At 40.2% G+C, this 24,418-nt stretch overlaps 2 protein-coding genes across 4 annotated transcripts; both read right to left on the reverse strand.

Moving 5' to 3' along the window:
* Nucleotides 1-52: 52 nt before the first annotated feature.
* On the reverse strand, nt 53-16,269 carry slain2 (SLAIN motif family, member 2). 3 transcript variants are annotated; one of them, XM_058638491.1, is made up of 9 exons: nt 15,535-16,269; nt 12,058-12,200; nt 7,851-8,018; nt 7,588-7,761; nt 7,143-7,496; nt 6,892-7,041; nt 4,611-4,649; nt 3,506-3,737; nt 53-1,623 (listed from the first exon to the last, which is right to left on the reverse strand). In XM_058638491.1, exons 1-9 carry the CDS (start codon nt 16,017-16,019, stop codon nt 1,560-1,562), a joined length of 1,809 nt encoding a protein of 602 aa, XP_058494474.1. In that variant the 5' UTR covers nt 16,020-16,269; the 3' UTR covers nt 53-1,559. The 3 variants fall into 3 exon arrangements, with proteins under 3 accessions (XP_058494474.1, XP_058494473.1, XP_058494476.1); XM_058638490.1 differs by lacking the exon at nt 4,611-4,649 and adding an exon at nt 5,900-5,986; XM_058638493.1 differs by lacking the exon at nt 4,611-4,649 and having other exon boundaries at nt 15,535-16,268.
* A 465-nt stretch (nt 16,270-16,734) lies between these two features.
* anapc4 (anaphase promoting complex subunit 4) lies at nt 16,735-24,037 on the reverse strand. The gene is made up of 28 exons (XM_058638489.1): nt 23,781-24,037; nt 23,037-23,152; nt 22,833-22,938; nt 22,612-22,744; nt 22,439-22,513; nt 22,324-22,350; nt 22,186-22,230; nt 21,983-22,067; nt 21,585-21,692; nt 21,342-21,512; nt 21,199-21,263; nt 20,999-21,041; nt 20,756-20,832; nt 20,560-20,660; nt 20,423-20,474; nt 20,275-20,330; nt 20,093-20,139; nt 19,949-20,005; nt 19,792-19,848; nt 19,614-19,707; nt 19,374-19,471; nt 18,845-18,906; nt 18,726-18,761; nt 18,529-18,630; nt 18,374-18,454; nt 18,090-18,257; nt 17,241-17,364; nt 16,735-17,036 (listed from the first exon to the last, which is right to left on the reverse strand). The coding sequence occupies exons 1-28, from the start codon at nt 23,839-23,841 to the stop codon at nt 16,800-16,802; spliced, it is 2,484 nt and encodes an 827-aa protein (XP_058494472.1). The 5' UTR covers nt 23,842-24,037; the 3' UTR covers nt 16,735-16,799.
* Between the last annotated feature and the right edge of the window lie 381 nt (nt 24,038-24,418).

Below are 24,418 nucleotides of genomic sequence, written 5' to 3' on the forward strand. Positions count from 1 at the left end.
AAGCTGCTAATAACAAACAAACAAACAAAAAAAACGACAGGCAAACAGGGAACATTTTTTCAGCTTTTATTTGAAATGTGACTTTACACAGGGAAACAGAATGTCATGTTTGTGGATATAAAAAAAGTTCATTAACAAAAACTGTCACACAAAAGGTGTGGTATGTCTTTTTGCAACATTCGTTGTAGCTCCCCACTGAATCTGAGCTTTGACAGAGGCACCTCTCTCTTTAATAAATAGATTCATTTACAGAAGGAGTAATTAGTTATAAATATGAAGGCGCATATTAAATTTGTTTAAAGCAATTATAAATGTGGTGATTTAGTTACAAATAAAACAAACAAACAAGCAGGCTGGCAAATCAGTCAAGCAAAGATGCAAAAATTGCAAATAATATCGCCAAACCAAGGAATTGGCACATGATAAAAATACAAATCAAGTTCAAACAAATGAAACTTTAAATTATAGGCACTATTTTAAGAACAACCACCACAACCAGTCACTGGAAAACTTCCCCAACACTGGCAAACCTTTTGATTTGTTTTCACAAGAGGTAAAAGCCAGCTGTGAAAAGATAAATTCTTTTTCATTTATAATGGTACACACTGATAAATCTGCTTGGGCACTAAAAATAACAACAGCAAAGATTCACTGATGTCAGTGGCTGCATGAAGATAGAAGTTTCTGGAACATCAGATAACTAATAATCAAGCGAAGCACTTAAGGGGAAAAATAACTTGGCAAACTATGTTAAAAATGTGTTTGAAGTTTCTGATTTGACACTGAAAACAAAATAAGGCTTTGGAGATTTAGCTTGCAGTTGAGGTTCAAGATGTACATTTTTAAAATAAAATAAAAACTAAATACTGATATGGATGTTTGGACATATACTTCTTAAATTATTTGAATAAATAATTTTCTAAAGAAAAACTTGTGCATACATTCGGGCTGATTTTACAGGAGGAAAGATTCTTTTAAACACCGACACCGAGGTGCTTTCACTGTTTGCAAGACAACGATTCTCTAACATCACAAGACATTTTCACCTGCACAGCATCATCATCATCATCATCATCATCATAGAGATCACACCAACATCTGTAAAACACAGAGCATAAAGAGAGAGAAATGCATGGAAACATTTCAACCTGAGGGAGGTGAAAGAAGAACAAGGGTGGAGTGGGAGGAAATCTAGGCAACGATGATGTAGTGACGTATAACTGCAGTCAAACCAAGGCAGGTGGAGTGTCCTCTGCAGGCGGAGCTGGAGTCGGGCCGGTTTCTTTGGCATTTTATGGGCGGTTTGCACTTCATGCCTGACCCCTCCAGTGCCAGAGAAACACCATTAGAAATCCTCTCGGACACCCTGTGGACAGTGACCTCTACAATTTTTAAATTTGTTTTAATTTTAAATATGTTTTGGGGGGGTGGGGGGGGGGGGCACAGTCACTTGCTTTGTTTCTTCATTGTAAAAGTTCTGTAGGTAGATAAAGTGCCATGTTGTAAAGTCTGCTTCCTTGTGTTGATAGTTTGACTGGAGCGCCCTCTGCTGGCCCCTCTCAGTAACAACCTTCTCTCCAGTTGTCACCCCCACCGCTGTATGTCCGAGGAGCAGGGAGAGATCTAAAAACAAGGCAGATTAATGTTGGTTAGAATTTCATCTACACAAATATTCACTATTTCATTCAATTAAATGAGTGAAAGAGAATTTAAAAGTAAATAACAGTGGAATAAATAGAAGACCACAATGATTACAGCACATAAAGACATACACTACATAGACAAAAGTATTCTCTGGCTTTGGGTTTGGCCCCTTATCTCCAGTAAAGGACAATCTTTTTATTAAAATTTATTTTGCAGTTTTTCATTAACAAAAGGTCACAGACAAAAACACAAAAACAAATGTACCCTCCCACCCACACAAACAAGAATAAAATAATATTAACAGAAACATACCAGGACAAATAGTAAAAAATAGTCAGACACAAACTCCTCATTGTATAATGGGTGAATTGATGTCTTGAGCATGTTATAAGTAGTTGTAACTATCCACTACAACCAGTGGTAAGATGTATCATTGAAAGGGAAAACCTTCCACAAATTCTATAAAGGGGCTCCAGGTCAGGGTGAAGTTTTTGTGGGCTTTACACATCTTATATCTCAGTTTTTCAAACAGGTAGAAAATATAGTACATCCCTCAACCACTGCAAGAATGACGGGGCTGAATTTGATTTCCAATTAAAAAGTAGGAGTCTGCGTGCAAGCCGGGAAGCCAATGCCACAGCATCTGGTTTTAAATTTGAGACTTTGGCTGTGTGATAGTCAAGTGCCATAGTCTGACCACAGATTGTGGAAAATACAACAAATATCTGTCTCCAATAGTCACTGAGGGAGGTACATGACCTGTTGTAGCGGGTGCAGAGCTGCACCGCAGACAACCACGATCTGCGGTGGGAAAGAGTTTGGACAGTTTATCCCTTGAATAGTGCAGGCGATGGAGTACTTTAAATTAAATTAAACCATGGCGGTTACACAATGACGAGGTGTGAATACGTTTTAGTTAGTTTCTTCCAAATTTGTGGCAACAGTTTGAGGAAGGCCCTTTTCTATTCCAAACATGACTGAGCCCCAGTGCACAAAGCAAAGACTATAAAGACATTTGCTGTGGAAGAACTTGACTGGCCCACACAGAGCCCTGACCTTTAACCCCATCTAGCACCTTTGGGATGAGACCTTCTCGTCCAACATCAGTGCCTGACTTCTCTATAGAATGAATGGACACAAACTCCCATAGAAACACTTCAAAGTCCTATAAATGTATTTAAATATGTCACTAGAGTCTCTGCTGGTGTGTAATGGTCAGATGTCCCAACACTATTATAGTGTACCGTAGTGTATGTTCCAATGTTTCCAGAAACAAGAGGAGAGAATTGTGATATTTCTACTAAGAGTAGCAGGTGTTGTTCTACGTCAGAGGTTCTTTTTCAGTGTTTTCTGCAATCCAGGGTGTTAAAAATACATTTTTGAACACCGAGTATGCACAACGAAAAAAAAACGTGGCCTGATTGTATACATTTTATTATGAGCAGGGGCAGCTACATGTAGTAGTAAATAAAACCTGCATATTTACAACACTAACCCATTCAATTTAGATAAATGTCAGACTGACTGACTGACATGTCAAATCAAATCGCCACCCAAGTATCGTTTCCAGCACTAGTAAAATAAAAGTTATCATAAAGCAAACGGACACTAAACACAAGGAGAGGAAGACGACAATGATGAAGATAAGTGACAGCAAATGCCAGAGCAAGAGGAAGATGGGATCCAGAAATGTATACTTATAATTCCTCAATATAGCACGAAAAGTAGGAACATTACTGGTCACAAACGTATGACTAACACTTATCCATTTTGGAATCTTGGTAGCTGCTGTGTCTGGTGTGTGTGTGTGTGTGTGTGTGTGTGTGTGTGTGTGTGTGTGTGTGTGTGTGTGTGTGTATACCTGCGCACAGGCTGGGCCAACTTGCTGCGAGGCAGAGGGATTCCCCCTCCAGCAGAAGCACTAGGACGAGGCAGGCCGCTGCGTGGAGCAGCCAGGGAGCGGGTGGGTGTGGAGTTCCCAGAACCAGAACCAGACCCAGAACCAGTACCAGGGTTTGGTGTGGCCTTTACGGGCTGCCTCAAGGCCAGTGGGGACGGGCTTGCAGGGGTTCGCAGCTTACTGGGGGAGGGCACTAAAGAAAAGCAGAGCAGGAAAACAGTGAGACTGTGAATGAAGGGTCTGTAGGCTTGAGTCTATCAGGAGTTCAACAATGTGGAAATGATTAAGAGCAGTCTGAGAAGAAAGGAACACAGTTGGCAGTTTATTAGAAACACCTTTCTATAACTACTACTTAAAGTCTCACTGATATGGCTATAATGTAAAGGTGCTGATTCAACTTTGTGGTCATTTTGACAAGTTATAGTGATAGACTGATAACACTAATGATGGCTCTGTGCTGTCTTTTGATTATTTACACCTGTGTCCTGTCATAATGGCTGCTGTGAAAGAAGGTATTTCTCTCTTTTTTATACATGCATACATTTTTTTTGTCCATTCCATTTGTGCTAAACAACTGAATGGTGTGTCTGTATTTTAAGGCTCTAAAATTGGACATTTTCCAAAAAGCTTGACTTAAAGTTGTTTTCTGTCAAAACAATAAGCAAGTAAGTTAAGTTACGTCATCACTTTAGCAAAATGGACAGATGGATCTGATGAACTGCCAACTGAACATGAATATAATGACGATACACACAAATCTATTTGAAACATGAAGCATGGAAACATGTGGGTGTTGACTAAACATGTCCATCACTACACAACTACACATGGAGTCAACCTGTCACAATGGAGGTGAACAGACTATTACAGACGGTAACATGTAAAGCTATCTAACAGAGCTGCCGATGATGATGGGAGACTAGTCTGACACGATGAGATGACCCACATACACACAGTGGTTAGACTGGTGAAAACCAGCAGCACATGTCGTAGCACAGCATCAATACAACCAGGATCACAATCACAATATTTAGAAAAAGGGGGGAAATCCTCAGTGAATACTCACTGAAATCACCTTCTTCTCCAAAGCAACAGGAGAGTGGGACTAGACAAGGACGAAGACAACAGAGACAGGCCTTTATTCAAAGCTGGGTGGAACGTGCCGGCGATCGGCTTTAATGTGGTCTGATGTTACTTAGCTCTTGATCAATGTGAGCTCCAGTCCAACCTGACTCATGTGGCAAATGCAGTTATTTCATCAGCAACATGAAACCTGAAACTGGAACTGCCTGTTGTGATACTGTGTGCGGTCAGGAACCATGATGGGACACCGAAGGAGTCATTAGCATCTTAACCACCACTGTGACTTAAAACACTAGGACAACAGTGGTGTTTCTTGCAAACACACATCGTGTTCTTAAAATTAATCTGTGCTCCTGATGATGGTGCCCCTATATGTTCTACACTTATTGGTGTTATGGTAGAGTTGTTATGATTCGTGTAGAAGTGTATCGGTGAAAACATGGTGATAACTCCAGAATGGCAAATGCAAAGAAAACAGTAAAGCCTGACATATTTATAGTAGAGTCAAGGTTAAAGTGACTGTAAGGAAAGACGGACAAATGACATGAATTAAAGAATTAATTCATGTCAGGCAGTAATCAGATTCTTACTGGCCCGATCCAAATTTCCCACTCAATCAAATCATATACACAGGTTTGGGACTTCACTGTATATTCTATATAAGTTTAACTTGTGAAGAAATGTTTCTTTCTGTTGACATAGATTAGATAAGCAATTATAAAAAAAAAAAAACATACTTACACAAATACATAAATAAATAAATGGTTGATCAATACACCTGAAAGCATATTCTTTAAAGGGGACATATTATGCAAAATCAACTTTTTAACCATTTCAATACTTATATTTGGGACTCTGGAGGCCCTACCAGTCGCCAAAGTGTCAGTCATGTTCCTGTTTATCCAATCATTACACAAACACCCTTTTCCTTGTAAATGTCAACATCAGATACAAACCAACAACCACCTGACATTGCCTCCCTCTGCCTTTCTTGTCTTTTGCAAAGAAAACAACAAAGGATAAGCCAACACTTCTGTCACCTCAGACCCAGAGTCTGAAATAAACCTGGCAACTAGTGCATCTTCCACAGATCCATTTCAGCTCCACACAATATATGCAGTTACTATTTTATCAATTTCGAATCACGTGCTGCAGTGGACTAAACTTATAGGACGCAAGCAGCTGACTTTAAAAGGACATCATGAATAGTGCATGTGTCTCTGTGTGTGAGATTGGTCTCAGCCTCCAGCTGGTTTAAGAGCAGGCTGTTACCTCGCAGGGCAGTTGGGCTTTGGAGGTGCTGTTTGGGTTTCGGGGAGGAGCGAGAGGGGGTGGAGTATCTCGGAAGCTGAGCTGTTGCTGGAAAACAGGGACATTTCAGTATGGCAGTCATTCTCAGTTTTACAGCATTGTGGGTAGTAGACAGGGGCTGTTGAGGCATTGAGAGCCAAAGGAGCCAGCGTGAGGCCACTAGAGGTCCTTCAGGTGGGGAACCAGTACCACTGTCAGGTTTAACAGCCAATCCGCCAGTCTCAGCGCACACAGAGAAACAGAGGCTTGTGCTTCACATGCTTTACAGAGAAGGAAGGTCAGTGAGAGAGGCAGGAAGTGTGATGTCTTACATGCTCAGTACAGCCAAAGCTCATGACATTACACCTTTAAGTGTAATAATATTTGCTCTAATGCATACAAGGTCTAAAATATCAGGTCAAATGAACTGAGTGTCCTGTAGAGAGCTGGTGGAGACAGGAAAAGGTCAGCCACTACATGTTTAACCAGCTGATGTCTGCCCTTTGACCCCAGTCCTTTCTTTCTATAGGAACAGACAGGATTAGCATTTCTGTATCAAAGACAACAGCATTACTCTTATCTCCCAGTACAGGGCAAAACAACATTAGTGTCACTGACAACTGGAGCTGCTTCTGTGGACTCAGAGTTACTGTTGCCATGCACTACTTCTGCAGAATGAGTGCGTTTCTTTGAAGTTAAAGTTATGCCATTACAATAGGAGGAAGGATGCAAAAAAAAAAAAAGATATTGCAGGTGAACACAATCAAACAACAGTGAAGAGGAACCCCAATCACCAAAGCAGTGCAGCTTTTTCACTGTAGGTGTAGCAAGAGGGATTTACACCAGCCCAATGACTTGCAGCAGAGAATAGAGTGATTATAAATAATCAATCTGAGTCAGCAACAGATTTGTTTATAACATTGGCAGGGTTTTGTGTTGTGTAGACTATGGTGTGCGTCTGTCACAGTACTCACTTGCAGACTGGCTCTGGTGTCGAGGAGAGCCACCGTTTGGCACTTGCAGGTTGGACTCACAGCTGCGGCTGTTCTTGACGGGCTCTGGAGCCGGAGCTGTGACCGCTGCCGAGGTGCGTGAGAGGTTGGGAAGACTGCGACGCAGCTTTTCTACAACGGCAGCACAGAAGAGAGTTAGTTTAAAGTGAGAGTGCCCAAAAAAAACAAACACTTATTCTGATACTTCATCGACCTCGACTAGTTCTGTTTACCTTCATTCTTCACCACGTTGGTTGGCAGGTCGTGCCCGTGGCCCTGCAGAGAGTGGCGAGACTGCTGTAAGCGGCTGATGATGGGCTGTGGCGAGCCACGGCCGTGACTGTATTCAATGGAGCGGGCAGGGGAGCGAGAGCGGGGCGAATTCCTGGGGGAGGCGCGGGGAGAGTGCCGGGGGGAGGGACTAAAGCGGTTGGAGGGCAGGTGAAAGGCCGGGTGCACCGCTTCCTCATCGTCTTCCAGACTGTGTGCATCTAACTCCTGGTCGCTGAAGTTGCTGCGTCGTAAAGAGTGACAGGAAGAACCCGAGCTCCGCCTGGACGCTGTCGCAGCATAGTCTTGCCTCAAACCTGATGACAAACAGTTGCCTCATTAAAAAAAAAACGGTCTCATCTCAGAAATCTGGCAATACTACTTAAAATCAGTGCAACAGATACATACTTTCTTCCTGCATCCGTGCTAATATTTGAACATCGGTGACATCATTGAGTTTGTAGGTATTTGAAGAGCCCACTGAGTCCTCATCCATTTCTGATGTGCTCAGCTCACTGTCCACAGATGACTGTGGACTCAACGCTGGCGGATTCCTCTCAGAGGTTGTGTTTCGTTGTTGTACTGTGAGGAGATGTTTTGCTCACATTTATTGACAGACATTTAACAGCACTTCCTGTACTTGTATATGAACTATTAAGTTAGCCCCATACCTGCATTACCGGGCATTAGTTGCTGTCTGACAATGGGCACTCTGCTGGGGGTTGAGGAGGGGGAGCTGAAGCCACTGTTGTAAGGGCTGTTGGCTGCGTTTGAGCTGTACATGCTTCCATAACCCTGCTGGTTGTAGGGGCTCCCATACATGTTTCTGTGCTTGTTAGCTGTAGATTTACACAGAGAGAGAAAACGAGTCAGTATGAGCTGAGTGTGTCAAATCTCTGTTCTCACTGCTGAAATATGATTTTAATCATTAGAAAAAGAAATTATGTGTTGATCATACAAATAAATTATTTATGAATGCTGGTTGGTGGAAAAAAAAAACATGTGACCACAAACACATTGGGGTGTGTTCAGACCTTTACGTAATTGGATAGTTCACAATCGATGTTAATACCAGGTCTGTATTGGGCCAAATACCCCTTTTGCCATTCCATTGGTTGACTACAATACCAACAGTGTGAGCTGAGAGCCAACACCTCAATGAAAACTCTGCAGTGTGTTAGCAGTCTGGTCAAGTTTCTACAACCATATGCAGAATGTGGCCATAACAGAGTTCCGACACCATTAGCAGGGAGGGACCCCCAACAATACACTCCATTCATTCTGTAAGCACAGTCAATGAACACACAATGCTATTCTCTGTGAAACCAAGTGCAGTCAGAGGCTCCAGTCTATTGAAGTCCATGGTCTCGATCATGAGATCAGACCATAGAGAGGCTGTGGGTTACTGGTTAGTGGCTGGTTGGGGTTGGTTTGTTTATCTCTGTGCACTTGTTTATACATCCATCCCATTTAGCTCCTCTCTGACTGGATGTGTTGGCACAGCTGAGTGTTGACTGGAAATGAGCCTTTTAAGATCAGCTTCCTCCTCTTTCCTTATTGCTCTTTTCACTGCCTCCCTCTCTTGGTGCTCTGCACTCTGCCCTGCATTATTCAGGAAATAACACTATGTCCACTCTGGTGCCATCCACACATTATGTGTCAGCTACTGTGGACATGACGGCAACACTTTTAAAGATGGACAGCACATGTTTTCAATTACGAAAAGAGACCGGACAACAGATTAAACCTGTTCACCTGCTGAAACTAACCTTGAACATCAAACTCTTGTATTTGTATCTTGAATCTTGAATTTCAAAAATGTTTCTGTGGGTGTGTCTGAATGTGTTTATACAATAAAGCAGGGATACTGCACTATTTACGATCTGGAAAAATGTTCATCTTAATGTTATATAGTCTATACTAACTGGTCTGTGAGGGGATCTGCAGCCCAGTCCAACTAGTGAATGCAACTAAACAGTTGAGAGATGTTCAGCTGGCCGTGCATGCTCTCACTAATCATACCAGCACAATGTCAGTTGAAAGAGATGGCCCAAAAAGAAAATCTGCTGCACAGGGAATAATCAAAATAGTATGTCCTAAAAATCCTCATGTCCTAAAACAAAATGAGAGGACAAAAGAAGAGAATGATGGTGTTCATTGTGACTGATGTAATTTTCTATCACATGACGTGACTGTATCAAAGAACTTTCTGTCTTGGCTTTGAAGCCAGGGAAACCTCAGGGCAGTTAAGTGAGGCATAACATCATGAAAGTCTGTAGGGGTTAAAATGTTGAAGAGGAAACTGAAGACAAAACTTGGCATTATGGTCTTCTTCATAATAGAAAGAATGGCACAAAAAGCTGCAGAGAGCTTGAAGCACACTGTCGGAGAAGTCCAAGTAGTTTTATATAGAGAACTATAGCACAAAGAAGAAGGGATAATGCTAGATGAAACACATGTGAACGCGTTAAACTAACTTACACAGTGTGCAGTGTGAGCTTAAAGAAAAGTCAAGCCTTTTGTGAGCAGAAACAGGGAATCAACAGAGCAGGACAATATGTAAAAAAGTGTTCCGACTGCGTATCAAGATTGTCTGACATGAATAAGGGAGAAGCCTGACTAGTACAGTCAACTACATTATCTCACAGTCCCCTCCCTCAATTGTCAGTTATATAATACAGACACGTCATCTGGGGTTAAGATTGTGCCAGGGTGTGTGCATAGAAAAAAAAAGGCTTGGATAATACTGAAACCTTAAAGTCATGCTGAATGTGGGTTTGGTTTGTAGGTGTGTGCTCTCTCTGCTCATGGTGGCACAGACATAATGTTTACACAGACAACATCTCTTGTCTTCTTCACAGATGCCAGTTTGAAAGTCTTCACTTTGGCTCCAGGCTTCCACAAGTTTTTTTATTGCACCGTCGCTGACCCAAACTCAACCGATGCCATGGCAACAGGGTTTCCATGCCCCTGAGAGAGACTGCATGTGAGGCACAGTAGCTGGAGGCCAGGAGGGCGTGTCTGTGGTGAGTTGGCTGTTCACTGAGTCACAAATTCTCTCAGGGTATAGAGTTAAAGGTTTGGCAAATATTTCTGTGTGCTGGCATTTTGTAATATAAAAGTTTTAAGCACATGGACAGTGAATCTTTTCCACTGAGGATATTTAGTTATCTCTTTTTTGTGTAAGCATGTATGAAATTGATGACAACATTAGGGCCAACTGAGGAGAGGAGTAAGGGGAGAGGGTGATCATCATTTCAGGCCCACAGAGGGTGACGTTATCCAGTCATGATGTCACCACTTATGAGCTTTGAACCCCAGCAGAGTGGCTTGTTCTGCTTGTTCTTTGTAGTGTGGGGCAACCACTAGATACACGGGATGTTTTGTTGACCAAGCATCACCTTAAGCATAATGCTTTGTTGACCAGCGGTCATAAAATACAGCACATGCCAGATCATTATGAAGGGGAGAGAGTCAAAAATAAGTCTAAATTTTCGACATGTGATTTTAATTAGATTTACTGTCCAAAACGTAATGTGATGTTCTACCATTATATGTTGATAAGGGAAAATCACATCTGTGAATAACACAGGGAAAAGCAGCTGCAATATGTTAACATCCATAAACTGGCCACAGCCATTTTGAGATGTCTGTGTGTTCAGGTGCCACAGCCCCCCCCCCCAAGGAAGCAACCTTTTGCCTATTGCTCAACATGATCTAACTGTCACATGGACATACCACTGTCAAAATGGAAACAACCCCTCTCAGTTTAGCTGTGAGGATTTGAGGCCTGTCCACCTCACAGAGGGACCACCTACTGTATGATTATTACGGGTCAAAAGCAAAAGCGACACAGAGTGTTGGTGATCTAGTATAGTCGATTAAATAAGCAGATACTTCACTATAGCAGAAGATTACATTTATCATGACTAGAAACTAGAATAATTTGACAATTTTCTGAACCAATATGTCAGGAATTTTTGAAAAATGTGGTGCATCATAAAGAGGAAAAACGTAGTGGCTGTAAAGTACTGTACCTGTCCTACACAGCTGGGTGCAACCATATGCCATAAAACATTAAATGTTTTGTATGCCCTCAGTACATACTTTTCATACTAACAGCACTTTAATAGATTATAACCTGTATAGCTTTGCCTTTTCATGTCTTACAGTCTCCCCAGAGTACATACACATATTCTCACTTTAACAACCTGATTAAACCCTGGAGCTTTCAGTGAGTCTTTTTTTTTTTACATCACCTGATCTGTGTCTGCCAACTAGTTATGAAACTACTGCCTCTACCCGTCAGCAACTCTGTAAAAAAGAATTTATCTGGTTCTCTGGTAAATTAATATGGCCATAACAGAGGTTCACTATAAGTTTTATTGCTTAGTGACAAGATTATCACTACATGTATGATCCCCTCTTATCTAGTCAAAAAGACTTATAATGCATTAAAACATGATCTCCATTTTAGATCAATGATTTTACACTGGCTTCATTACAACAAAGACTGACCCTTCAAACAAAGAGTAACAAAAATCTGATTCGGCAAGAATGGAAAATCACTATTGTTTTAGTGCATTAATATGTACAGTTTGTTTCACTTGTAACTAGTCAGGTTTAAAAAACTATTGTGCCACCGTTAGATTTGTTATTTTAGCAATGCTATAATGACCATACAGTATAATTATGTCTCAGTTACTTTATTGGAACACATCCAGAAAATTCATTAAAAAAGTATGCCCCAAAACCTAGCTTCTACACTACAGGTTATAAAGTGTCAAGTATTTGGTGTGATGCTCCCTTACACCTGAAAAATAGCACAACCCAGACAGATTAGTGTATCAATGTTGTTACTGTGACGGCATTGTGTACCTGACATGGTGAGGTCCAGTCTTTGGATGAGTGAGCGCTTGGCTGATTCCATCTCAGGACTGAGATTGTCAAGTGCTTGGCGGCACCACACGATTGGACTCAAGGCCTTTTGCAGAGGACTGTACAGCTTCGTCTCATATAGCCTGGAAAAACATAGATACAGTTCACTGAGAGTACATAAAAGCAATACCAGTGGTTGCTACACAAATTAGGAATTTGCTACTGTAGTATATTCTGCATTCTGTTTCCACAGAGTGCCACTACACATTTCCATACATGGCAACACTTGCATTCATACTACAATGGGGGTCTCTGTGACTTGCAGATATCATTTTTGAAATTTGACAAAATGATCTTGTACTTGACACATTGGATGAGCTGATTTTGCAGAAACCAGTGGTCTTTGTCTCTGCGATTGTCTCCATAAGCAATGAGGACATAGCAACTTTTAGCACCTGTTCCAGCAAACTGTTAAAATGAACAACTGTCACGAGCACTAATCTTCTCAAAGAGGAAAATAAGTCTCTGGGTTCAGGACTTGTCAACTTCACCGATTGAAACTCTCAAAAACTCTTAATACATCAAGGGAAATAATAAAGCTTCAAATGAAACAGAGAAGAGAAGAGTTTCCACTCTTAGTCAGCAGCTGTCAGCCCTGTTGCAGCCTCTGAGAAAGGCTTTCATGATGAAAGTACAGAGGAAAAACAAGCCTGGGGTCACACATTTACTTACTTTCTGAAATTATTGCAGTGTCTTGGCAAAAAAAACTTTTGAGTGTTTTGCAATTAATTTTGCAGTCCTACTGAACCCCAAGAATCTGACTGTTGACCTTGTTTTGACTGAGACATTATTCAGGTTATGATATTTACACGAGTTGCTGATAGATTATTTTAATAATATCCCTGTTTACATGGTACAAAGCATCTGTAACATGTAAATATGAGTCTTCAACATTTATGTACATCTGCAAATGAGAAAAACTCCAACAGGACATCCTTATCTGATTAACATATTTACATCTACATAATGTGACTTCAATCCAATTACTCCAAATACTAATCTGATTATTGCTTATCTGAGGTTAGACTAATTTAGGTTTAGATGATCAGAAAATGCTATTTACATGGCAATGTCTTAGTCAAATGATTGTTTAAATCAGGTTATGATTAGAATAATACTATCCATCTAAACATCGTCTGTGACATAAATGTCAAGTCCACATGCAGGAGAAGTTGAGCGTGATAATTATCCATGGAAACGACAGGTACTGTAGGAGAAGGCAGCATTTAAAAACCAACCTGAGGCTTATTTGGGGATTACAGGAGTCTATGACAGGAGGTGGTGAGAGCTGGGCACTATAGAGTAATCTCAGATATCAATCTGATCCAGAGGGCAGACAAAGAGCACAATGATCAATGTCTGAGAGTAGCGTGGTAGAAAAACTCTGGATAATAGTTAGATTACTGAATAAAACATTCTTGAAAGAGTTTTCGAAATATACATACTTATTGGCAGCATCTATGTGCCCACTCCTATTCCATGCATCACATTCCTGTGGGCTAGTTTCAGTGTTCCTGATCTGATTTGTTATGATAACCCAACATTGTTAGGTATGTGTACTATTATCTTTTTTAAGACCAATTAGACAACCAGACATAACAATGTCAGATCCTGTCTGCTGGCTCTCAGCCAAACGTGATCTACTTACATAATAGGTTAACTAACTGTCAATAATTGGTTTAAAATGCTAGTTATTGCAGTGCCATTATCATCGAAGATAGTTATCAAGAAAACCCTTTCTGACAAGATGGGTAATAAGAACTATCTCCCAATGAAAACCCATCATTACACTCATGAGTAGTCAATAACTGCCTTATTAGTCCTATCTTGCCAGACCTATAAACCCATCTCTCTTTGTCATCAATTTGCATTTGGAAGATTCATCCTCATGTGTAATTCTACTTCTTGATGCAATTTCCTTGGGTTGGGATAAGATTTAAACTAATCCAATCATATTCTAGAGTTTCAAATATTCTTTTTTTTTTCAGATTAATGAGGCCTACTTGAGTACTTTGGTTGACAAGACACTGCATGTGACTATTTAATGATATTAATAGCCATGGTCTGTAAACCCTGTAAACACAATGGTCAATTTGGGACTGATGGACATCATTTTTTTTTTCCTAACCAGTGAGCTCACACTCCTATTTCTCATCTCTGTGCCTTTCTCACTTGGTGCTGCAGAGTACTTGGTAGCTTGTGTGCCAACTGTCGTGCTGACAGGGAATTTAGAGGAGGAATATAACCATGGCTACCTCTCCCACATGATTGTTGAACAGGAAAACAACATTCACTTTTACTGTGCACACTCATCTCCTGCAATCTGCCACATCACATGACCAAGGTTGTCCAAATTAACAGATGATGGGGAACTGTAGGGTCATGACAGCGGCACACAGGTCATTGTAAAAACTTAGCGTAATGTTGGTAACACTTTTCCCATGTCTATAATGTATTATGAACATACTTATAATGCGGTACTATGTGGCTACCACCACTCATGAGCATTTATACTGCTTTATAATAATTTACTGTGCTGCCCATGTCATTATGAACATATTTATACATATATACAACTGTAAACTGTCACTCACGATAATGTATTTCATAATGACTATAGGGTCAGCTGTCAAGAACACATGCAGTGTCAACATCAGCCAGTTATTACTTAATTATATAAATGTACATATTTCTCTTGTAAGAAACTTGATAAATGCTGCCTTGTCACTGAAACCTTTTTTTTGACAAAGTAAAATCTTTTGATTGTCTCTGTTAAGTCTTAGTGAAAAGTGATAATTTAACATTATGTTTGCTGACAGGCTTTCTCAGCATTGTGTGAACTAATTTGACAATGGTTCCAATGTAGCATATATTTATTTAAAAGTTGCGTGCTACAGGTTTAAATTAAGTTGTTTAGTATGTATAATTTGTTGATTTTGATCATAGTGTGGGGAAGAAATCAAACTTTTGACATCATATGGTTTCTACAATTTACCAAAGAAAACCCATATCAGTCAACCTTTAAATAACAAACTGGCTATAAGTGCAGTGCTAACATGAACCACTCATTGAGTGCTTAAAGCTATGCTTATACGCCACTATAGATGCATTATAAGCTTATTCATGAAGTGTTCCATGCATGATAGACATGGGTTTCATAGAAAGTGTCACATCATTGTCTACTGAGGTCAAACACTGGTAGATGAACATGGCATCGCCCACATAACTTGGCAAACAACCTCCTTTAGTCATTGATCCACAATGAGGCTCCTTCAGTGGACATGACTTCACATTTGAGCTACGCTACAAAAGGAGAGTGTTTCACCAGGCGTACAGCAGCTGTGCCCGAGCAATTAAAGCTGTCAACCCGCACTGAAGACAGAGACAAGACGTAGACCTCCCAGTCCCAAGACTCACCAGCTGTCCTCGTCTTCGTTTAGACAATCCATTTCCTCCAGATCTAAGATTTCCACTTCATCTAGGATTGACGTCTCCTCTTCATCCCTAAAACTGTCGTCTGAAACATCCGAATAGAGTGAGTTCATGCTCGTGGCAGCAGCCGATGCCCCCTCACATCCATAAGATCTCCTAAAACTGACGCCGTCGTAAGACCGTCTGGGACTCGAACAGCGGTTGTTCTCCAGCAGACCACCGTAGCCTCCCGTTCCGACGAACCCCACCCCAGGGAAGCCGGCCAGACCGGCTGCAATCCCCGCTGACAGCGACGACGAGTCGTAGCCGGCGCTGAGCGGTCTGTGGTTCGCAGACATCGATCCGGACGAGGCGGACAACATCGTTGGTCGACTCCGAAGCTGTTCGTTCTGCTGCTCGAGCTTTTTCACCAAGTCCTGGAGCTTCCGCACCTCCAGGTCCGCGTTGATATTCGAGTTGATATCCTCCATAGTAGCTCCTCACTCAGCCCCACGAAAATATGCAGTAGTCGGTTGTATTTTTAGACGCTTCTCCGCTGACACCCTCTGTTTCTGTTCTCTTCGCTTTTACCTACGTATTTAAAGAAGTCACTTCGGTGTTCCGCCGACTTATGAACCTCAACACCGTCATCTTCTCCGGTTGTTCGTACTCACGGGTACAGTCGAAGCCATTTTCATAACACTCGTCACCAACCGTGAAAGACCAACAGGCGGCGGTGAGCGCACACGTTCTTGTGTTTAATCGCGGGAGCGAGCACGTAACCAACACCTAAATTTTACGCGTGCACAGCGTAAGAAAGCAGATCCAGTCACTTCAATAAGAAACTTTCTCACCATAGACTCCTCTTAAAACAATGGCCTACTCTGTCGAAATAAAGACTTTCCAACAGAATACAACTTCAAAATGACTATCTCTAAAGACACCATCTCAAAATGGTGACATGGTAAACTTTAAAATGACTAAACCAGAATGAGTTGCTTGTGCAAAATAATGATGAATCTCAAAATAATGATTTGCTATTTTAAATGAGGTAGTACATTAAAATAATCTAATAATGACTAAGTAAAATAATCACTTTTCCATCTTGAAAAGTAGTCAATATTTAAACAAATTTAAATATAAATGTTTAAGAAACAAAGCTGAATTTAAACAATCCAAACAAAAATAAACACACACCTGTTTATTTACATATTAAAAGATTTATTCAGAATGAAAAAAAACAATGGAGTGCTTCTTTCTGTGTCTCAGTCTTAAGTGAGTTCTAGAGCTTCTTCCGACTCCAGACACTCTTCAGTCTTTTGAAACCCAGCTCCATTCCCTGCTGGATCTCCTCCAGTCTGAACATTCTCTTCTCCCTGCCCTTCACTGGTCATGGTAGTATCCCCCCCATCCAGGTCAGCAGTGGTGTTCTGTGAGTCAGCCACCTCCTCATCCTCATCTTCCACATCCATTTCAAAAACACGTATGTGCCTCAGATTGGCACTTAGCTGCCAAGAAAGAAAAAGAAAATGTTTATAGCATAGTTTCACCCACTAGTGTGCCTCCACTGGCAGGGTAGATTGACAGTCATACAGATCATCTGACTTCACCTTTCGCTTATACTAATTGCACTACAGTTCAATCATGTATAATTATGCACAAAAATCAACATGCACAATTATCTGGAAGGTACTAGACATGATTTGACCTACCACGCAGGCTACTTTGCGGATTCCATTGACGGCAACAAACTGAGCCTTCATGCCTTCCAGTTCCCGCCACTGATTCCCCAGCACCATGCCTTGGCATGGGATGGCACTGCCCTGCTGGTCCAACCTGACAATTTAGGTAACATGGACAGTATTGTTAAATTAGGCCTCATCTCTGCAGTTTAGCTTCTAGATTATGTGCACAGTATATGAGGGACATGGGTGTCATTTACACAAGCAGCTATCCCTTTAAGGACTCTGTAATGACTTGCACAACTTGTTAATGCATAACCTTAAGATTCAAGATACAAGATTTCTTTATTGTCATTCCAACACACATTAAGACATGAGGTCAGAACGAAATTTCAGTCTCTCCAGAACCCGGTCAGCCCAACAATAAAAAGAAAAAGAAAGAACCAACACTTTAAACTTAAAAAATATAAAAATAAAAAATAAATGTTTTTTAAACCTTTACCTAACCATGATTAAAATCTTAGCACTAAACTTAAACAGTTCCCCATTAGGACCAGGTTTTGGTCTACATGTCAGTGTGTATGCCAGAAAAGGTCATAGAAAACATAGAAACACACACAGGACTCTGCATTGACTTCCATTCATTTGGGCAGCCTAGCCAGTCTTACCCCTAACCTTAATCCCTAACCTTTAATTTGCTTAAAACAACTCAGTACTCACATTTTAATCCTTACTTTAAGCATAGCCTTAGAAATTAGGTTCTGCCTCATTTGGACAGGGCTTTTGACCCATTGAGGACTACTAGTTGAGAAAAAGTCAGTATTTAAACCAGAAAAGGTCCTAAAAAGGCAACAGAAATGAGCACAAACACATACAAACCTTAGGTTTGGCTCCCAGTTGAACTCAGTCTCACAGCTCAGGGTGGAAGCAAGAGGGAGTTGAGCCAGGACAGATCGACTGCTGTTTTCTTCTACTCCTTCCAAGACTACAGTTAGCATTTCATCATCATAGAAACGAGCATCAAGGCATCTGTAAGCATAATGAGACCTGCAAAAGGAAAAATAAAGTACACTGTAATTTAGGAACACCGTTACCAGCCAAGGAATTTGTTTGCATTTATGTGTTTTTAAAAATTTCAGTGGCATGTCATCACAGAAACTCACTGGGCTGCGGCGTTACCATCATCATCTGCACTGTCAAGATGGTGACTGAGGTCAACTGACATGACACTGTTGGGAATATGTCTGCACAAGCAAAACAAATGTGAGAAAATACACACATACAATGGACATATGCATATAACATCACAGAAATCTACCTGGTAGGGTCTGTTCCTCGTCGTAAAAGATAGAGCTTGCACGGTGAGATATGTGGCATGCTGAACACAACATAATGCATTTTGGCCTTCTTGTCATTCCACCTGTAAAACAACCAAGAAATTATTAATACAAGCAGCTAATTTGTTGTTCTAGATTATTGTCAAACAAAATATTTATAACAGTGTTTGTTACTTACAAAGATGGAAGTTCAAAAAGTCGCAGAGTGTTTGAGCTGGAAAGACAACAGAGTTGAATAAGTAAATACAATTTTACATGAATTGGGTCATATTTTAAATAACAGACATCAGATCGCACCTCTCTGGAACTGTGTACAGGGGCAATGATACAGCCTGTTTTACAGACTTTCCAATTACTTCCTGCAGAAAAACAAAGTGAATAAGGAGAATGTTGGCAGAATAATTCTAATTTCCAAAAGCATATCCAAAAGTTACATTGAAATAGTTATACATGATTAAAAATCACATTGTTCTGTGGTAGACATTTATCAGTACACAATATTTACTTGTCTTGACCAGAAATTACAAAATGCTGCAGCAAGGCTTTTCAGTTACCCACAGAACAGCTGCTCATGTCAAAGTCAATCTTAAAGACACATTTCAGGTTGTTTAATTGCCCTGAACTTGAGCATGGCTGCAGAAGTAACTGCTCCTGTAGGACATCCTGTATGACAAAGAGCAGCAATGACCAGGCTGTGAATGTCCCAGATATTCAAAGCCTGGCCATTGCTCCGCTGATATTTTGAACTACACACTTAATTATGATGCTTAGAAAATAAGTGATTCAAATGTGTGAAAGAGCAAACTGTGAATCATTGAGAACTCACTGCAGGTTTCTGGAGACACTGCTCAATCACATTCTCCATCATCCTCTTGACAAAGTGCAAAGACTTTTGGGGGTATGAAGGAAACAGCAGAGGGCTCTCTATAAAAAAAAAACAAAAACATTTAATCTCTTAGTTCTTACATATTTGCACCAAACAAAACACTTAATGAAGTAAAGAAAAAAACAAATTTGCTTATCACAATTTTCTTCACACACTTCTTAAGTAACAATCATAGCTCACCCTTGAGGTGTGCACTCTCCTGCAAAAACTTAAGCCACTGGTTTCCCTTGTTGTTGGGCGGGGACACGAGGTCCTCATCCTCGTCCTTCAGGTACTGTAGATGTCCACATGAAAGACAAACAAACAATGAAAAACAACAACAGAAACACTCAAAACAATGCAACACAAAGCCACTAACCTGACCAACTCGTTCCACGTTGAAGTACTTCCCTTTGCGATCAAATAGTTCTTCATTCTGTTCAGAGCACAAATTAACTCAATGTGTGAAAAGGTACCAGTGCATTGAATTTAAGATGCATGTAACTGTCTTTACAAGGCTATTATGCTGGACTTACCTCACTGAAATGTTCAGACAAGAAGTCAGCAACAAAAGCGATGTCCTTCTGAGTCATCTGAGGGATGAGTCAACATGGTTAAAATATTTATCAACATAGAAATACATAATATCAAAACATCCCTAAGAAACATTGATCATTCACCTTGTTGAGTTCAGGTGGTACATGCTCCTCACACATTCTTAGCATGGCTATCGGGAAATAAACCAAAAGACAATATTTACCACTTTGCATAGATACACATGACAATTATAATCTCTCTTTATGCACCAATAAGTCATAATCCTGAACTTGAATTTTATTTGACAGAAACATTTCATTCTTACCTACATACAGCCACCGAAAAAATGCTTTGAAGTTTTTCATACTCTTGTCAATCACCCTAATTGACAAAATTAGTGATTACACAGGGAGCAGTGAATTAACATGGCAACACATAAAGATACGAACGGATTCATAAATCTTTTAACTCACTGCAGAAGTTCATTGGCTTTCAGCGAAAAGGAACCCACTGCGGTGATAGCACCTGGAAACACAGAACTCACAAGTGGCTCTTTCTTGATGATTAAATGCTGGATTTTTGTCAATCATGTAGGTTAGGAAAATGGTACCTTCTATTGCTACTGAATCTAGACCAAGTGGCTCAAACTTTTGCTTCCATAGGGACATGCCTTTCACCTCACTGAGGTGATACAACAGAGCTTCCGAGCCACTGCAGTGAACAGAAAAGGAGAGAGATTTACATTTACATGAGATACCATCAGACAGCAGTCTAATCTTTGGGAGAGATGAAGTGCTAGAAAATACCTCTGCAGGTGGCTGATCACTAGCTTCTGGATGCTTGAGTAAGAGGACTCGATGGACTGGCCTAGCTTCTTCAGGCCCTATGGTAGAAATGTAAAAAATGCAACAGACAAACAAGATGAGATTCAGGTCTTTACACCAGAATACCTCTGTATTGCAACTTCAGAAACAAAAGCACAACAAATTTATATCTGAACTTGATATGAATTCAAATAGGAGTTGAAATAGAATCAAACTACTTCTCACCTTGACAGTCAGCTGATTCATGAGAAGAGCTTGTAATTCTGGGCTACATGGAAGCAGAAACCAAATGGCAAAGCAAATTACAACATTTTCCCAAAAAAGCAATTCAGCTAACAAATATTCTTTTTACCACCATCTACAAGCTATAGCGAGTATCATGACATTATAATATAAAAAAAGAGTATAAATTGATTTTTTTGTACCTTGACTGTCCCCAAAGCAAAAGCTCCAGAAACTCATCTTGAACCTGTGTGCTTGTGTTCTTCTCCTTAGAAATTGGAAAAAATACATTTGTTCACGCTCTCTTTTATTAACAAGTTTGAACAACAACCTGCGATATACTGACCTGAACAAACTTAGTGAGCCGGAGATCCATCTGCATGAGGATGTCCTCCCAGGCTTCACACATACATGTAAGGGAGAGGTGCAGGTACTGAAGCAGCGTTGAGATGTGGGTGAACTTGCGAGCCATTCTGGTGACTTCAGGCAGACAGTCGGACAACAACCCCGTGTCCAGCTAGAAGACAAAGACATGCCTTAAAGTGAATTTAAAATGATGGAGGAGTAAAAAACAAACCCTGAATCTTACCTGAAAGTAGCATATCTCTGGATTGCTTTCAGCAGACCTGACCTCCGTGATGACGGAGAGAGACTTAAGATCACTGGACAGACTCAGGCTGCGACACATTCCTGATACCTGTAAACAAAATTCAGAATTTTTCACTTCAGAACTGTTACATATTTTATTTTATATGAATTTAATGTCAAAATTGATTGAAATGCTGTAGAGAATCTAATTTTGTTCCAAGACGTTTCAATCGAGTGAACAAATTACTGGGCTGCTGCACATCTCTGCACTACGGATGTATTTTCTGCTGCCTACAAATGCCCCACTGACTTTTCATAATTTATCAATCTACATTTATTTTACCAAAGTCCTCCAGAAGATACAAAAAAACACTCTTATTTATTATTTAACAGCCTTACTCCTGTCAAAGTTGCAATCTTGTACATTCCATAGGCATAGAGCTCCACAAATCCATCATCTCCCCCAAGGACAAGAATATTTAGTCTGTAAAGACATAAAATGGAGTGAATATGAAATGATCTTTAAACTTTAAAAAGAGAAAACTTAGTCAAAATTACTCAACACGTCTTTTTGTGTGTTGATTAAATATTGTGCTCATTACCTGACTTCTCCCAGTAGATTCATGATTTCATCAGACTTTTCCTCACTATAAGACATAAATACATACTTTTGGCTGTTATCAGAAACTCAAAACAGACATTGCCTCAGTAATGTATTATTCATTTAAATGGCATCCCACCTGAAGATCTTTGATGTTGTGCTATAGCTAGGATAAATTTAAAAAAAATTAAAGATGTTAGTGATTCAACCCAGGAGTTGCCTTCTTAAACATGTCTACTAAGTTTTACTGTTACCTCTTGGGGAGCGGTGGTAATTTGGGAAGAAAAAGTTTTGATTCATCTTCTGAATTGTAAAAGGAGGTGAGGACACTGAAACACAACAAGAAACCAACAATTCATGCCATTCTTGAAAATTAAACATCCTCTGTGCCATTGATTGCTCTCTGAGACTCATACACATACAGTACCTGCACTCCTCCATCACCTCCATCCAGTGCATGCAGGTGACAGGGTTCTGCACTGGAAACACATGGAGGATTTCTGCTTTCTCAACACCACACAGGACCACCTGCTTGGTGTCTCCAAGGCTGAAGGCCAATACTGGGGATTGATGAGATGATAAAAAGTATAATAACCTCACTATTCCATCAATCCACAAAAGCGGGGAAAGTGTGTAATCAGCTCTTACTTTTTCCATCAGGTCTCCAGGCAAGTGCAGTGATCTCCGTCCCTGTATGCTCACTGGGTGGTAAACTCCAAACACGTTGGAAACTGGCCAAACGATGTAGTAGCAACTATGTATAAAAGGAAGTCTTAACATTATAAATCCGTAACAGGAAACAAAATGTGTTTAAAAAAACATAAACAAGGGAAAAACTACATTTGTATTTACCTCTCCAGTTGTATTGGCCAGAGCAATCAGATCCCGTCGGGGAGACCATGCCATACAGAGCACAGGGTTAGGAAGCTGCTTCTCTCCCACTTGCCGAAAGGCAGGCATGTTGTTCGCTGGAGAAAAAAAGTAACTACATAAATGATATGTCTTAGCTCTTTGGGCAACTACATATTTAACTACTAATTTTTCCTCTGTGATATTGTATAACTGTTTTTGGTGCTTGAGGAAGACTGTTGAGCATTTGCTGATATGTATCAGCCAATTCCAAACAAATAAACAAAATTAAATCAAAACTGAATATTGTACAAAAATATATAAATGTGAATAGTCATAATAATCTGTTGAAATATCTAAATGCACAGAAGTGACAGTGTAGTTAGTATATTATTGCTTAAATTTCACTTCTGACGTGGTGTATAGGAGACAAATTCCGTTATTAACGACATATGATGTATACATAGATCAGTAAGTACACAGTAATGTATTCTTTCAGACGAAGATCATAATACTTAAATTCATACAAATGCTGATAGAACATCGAGTCATTTTATTTAGTGCGATCATTCGTATCACAACACTGTTTGTGACAATGATTATTTACGAATGATTGGATTTATTGTCACCACGAAATATGTAAATAAGCATGTAGTGTAGTACACATGTGTATGTTATCCACGACATTAACACAAAGCTATAAAAGTCAAAGTGTTGTGTTTATCAGGACACTTTTTCATCACTTACCGCTCAGAGCTGACGGAGGTGAAGCCTCTGAACGAACGTTAGCAGGTTTGTTAGCAAGCATAAGATGCTAATGTGGAGAACATTCACGGTGCTGGACGTCACGAGAAGTGAAATAACAACTGCACCATACGGGCGTGAACTATGAAAGTGTCAAATCCACCCTGTTCTGTCCTGAATCACAATTATCTCAAGTTTTCTTCATGACGTTTTCACAATTCCGCGGACAGCGCCATATTTCCCCCGTCAACCAATCACTGGCGGGGTGCAACGGAAGTCGACATGAGACAAACTTATTCAGGCGAAAAACGCAATTGGTAAATAAAATAGTTCTTATTAAACGACAGAAAGTTTACTTTGCACTCATCACATTCACAATGGCTCTGTTCAGTTCATCTAGGTATGTACATTTACATATTCATATCTTAAAAATATTCCCTGCTGTAGAGTACAGACCAAGTCCCTTAACTTATTAAACATTGTTAACAGTCATTGTCTGTTTATTGTCCTTGTCATGACTTATTTTTCTGTTCTAAGTGTTACACATTGAACTGGAGTCAGATTCCCTGTAATGTGGATCCTGCTTGGCCAGTAGAACTAATTCTGACAGTGTACTGGCTTGCACCCTGAACTCAGCCATT

This window comes from Solea solea, chromosome 9 (assembly GCF_958295425.1).
Source record: "Solea solea chromosome 9, fSolSol10.1, whole genome shotgun sequence".
In the NCBI taxonomy this organism is placed as follows: domain Eukaryota; kingdom Metazoa; phylum Chordata; class Actinopteri; order Pleuronectiformes; family Soleidae; genus Solea; species Solea solea.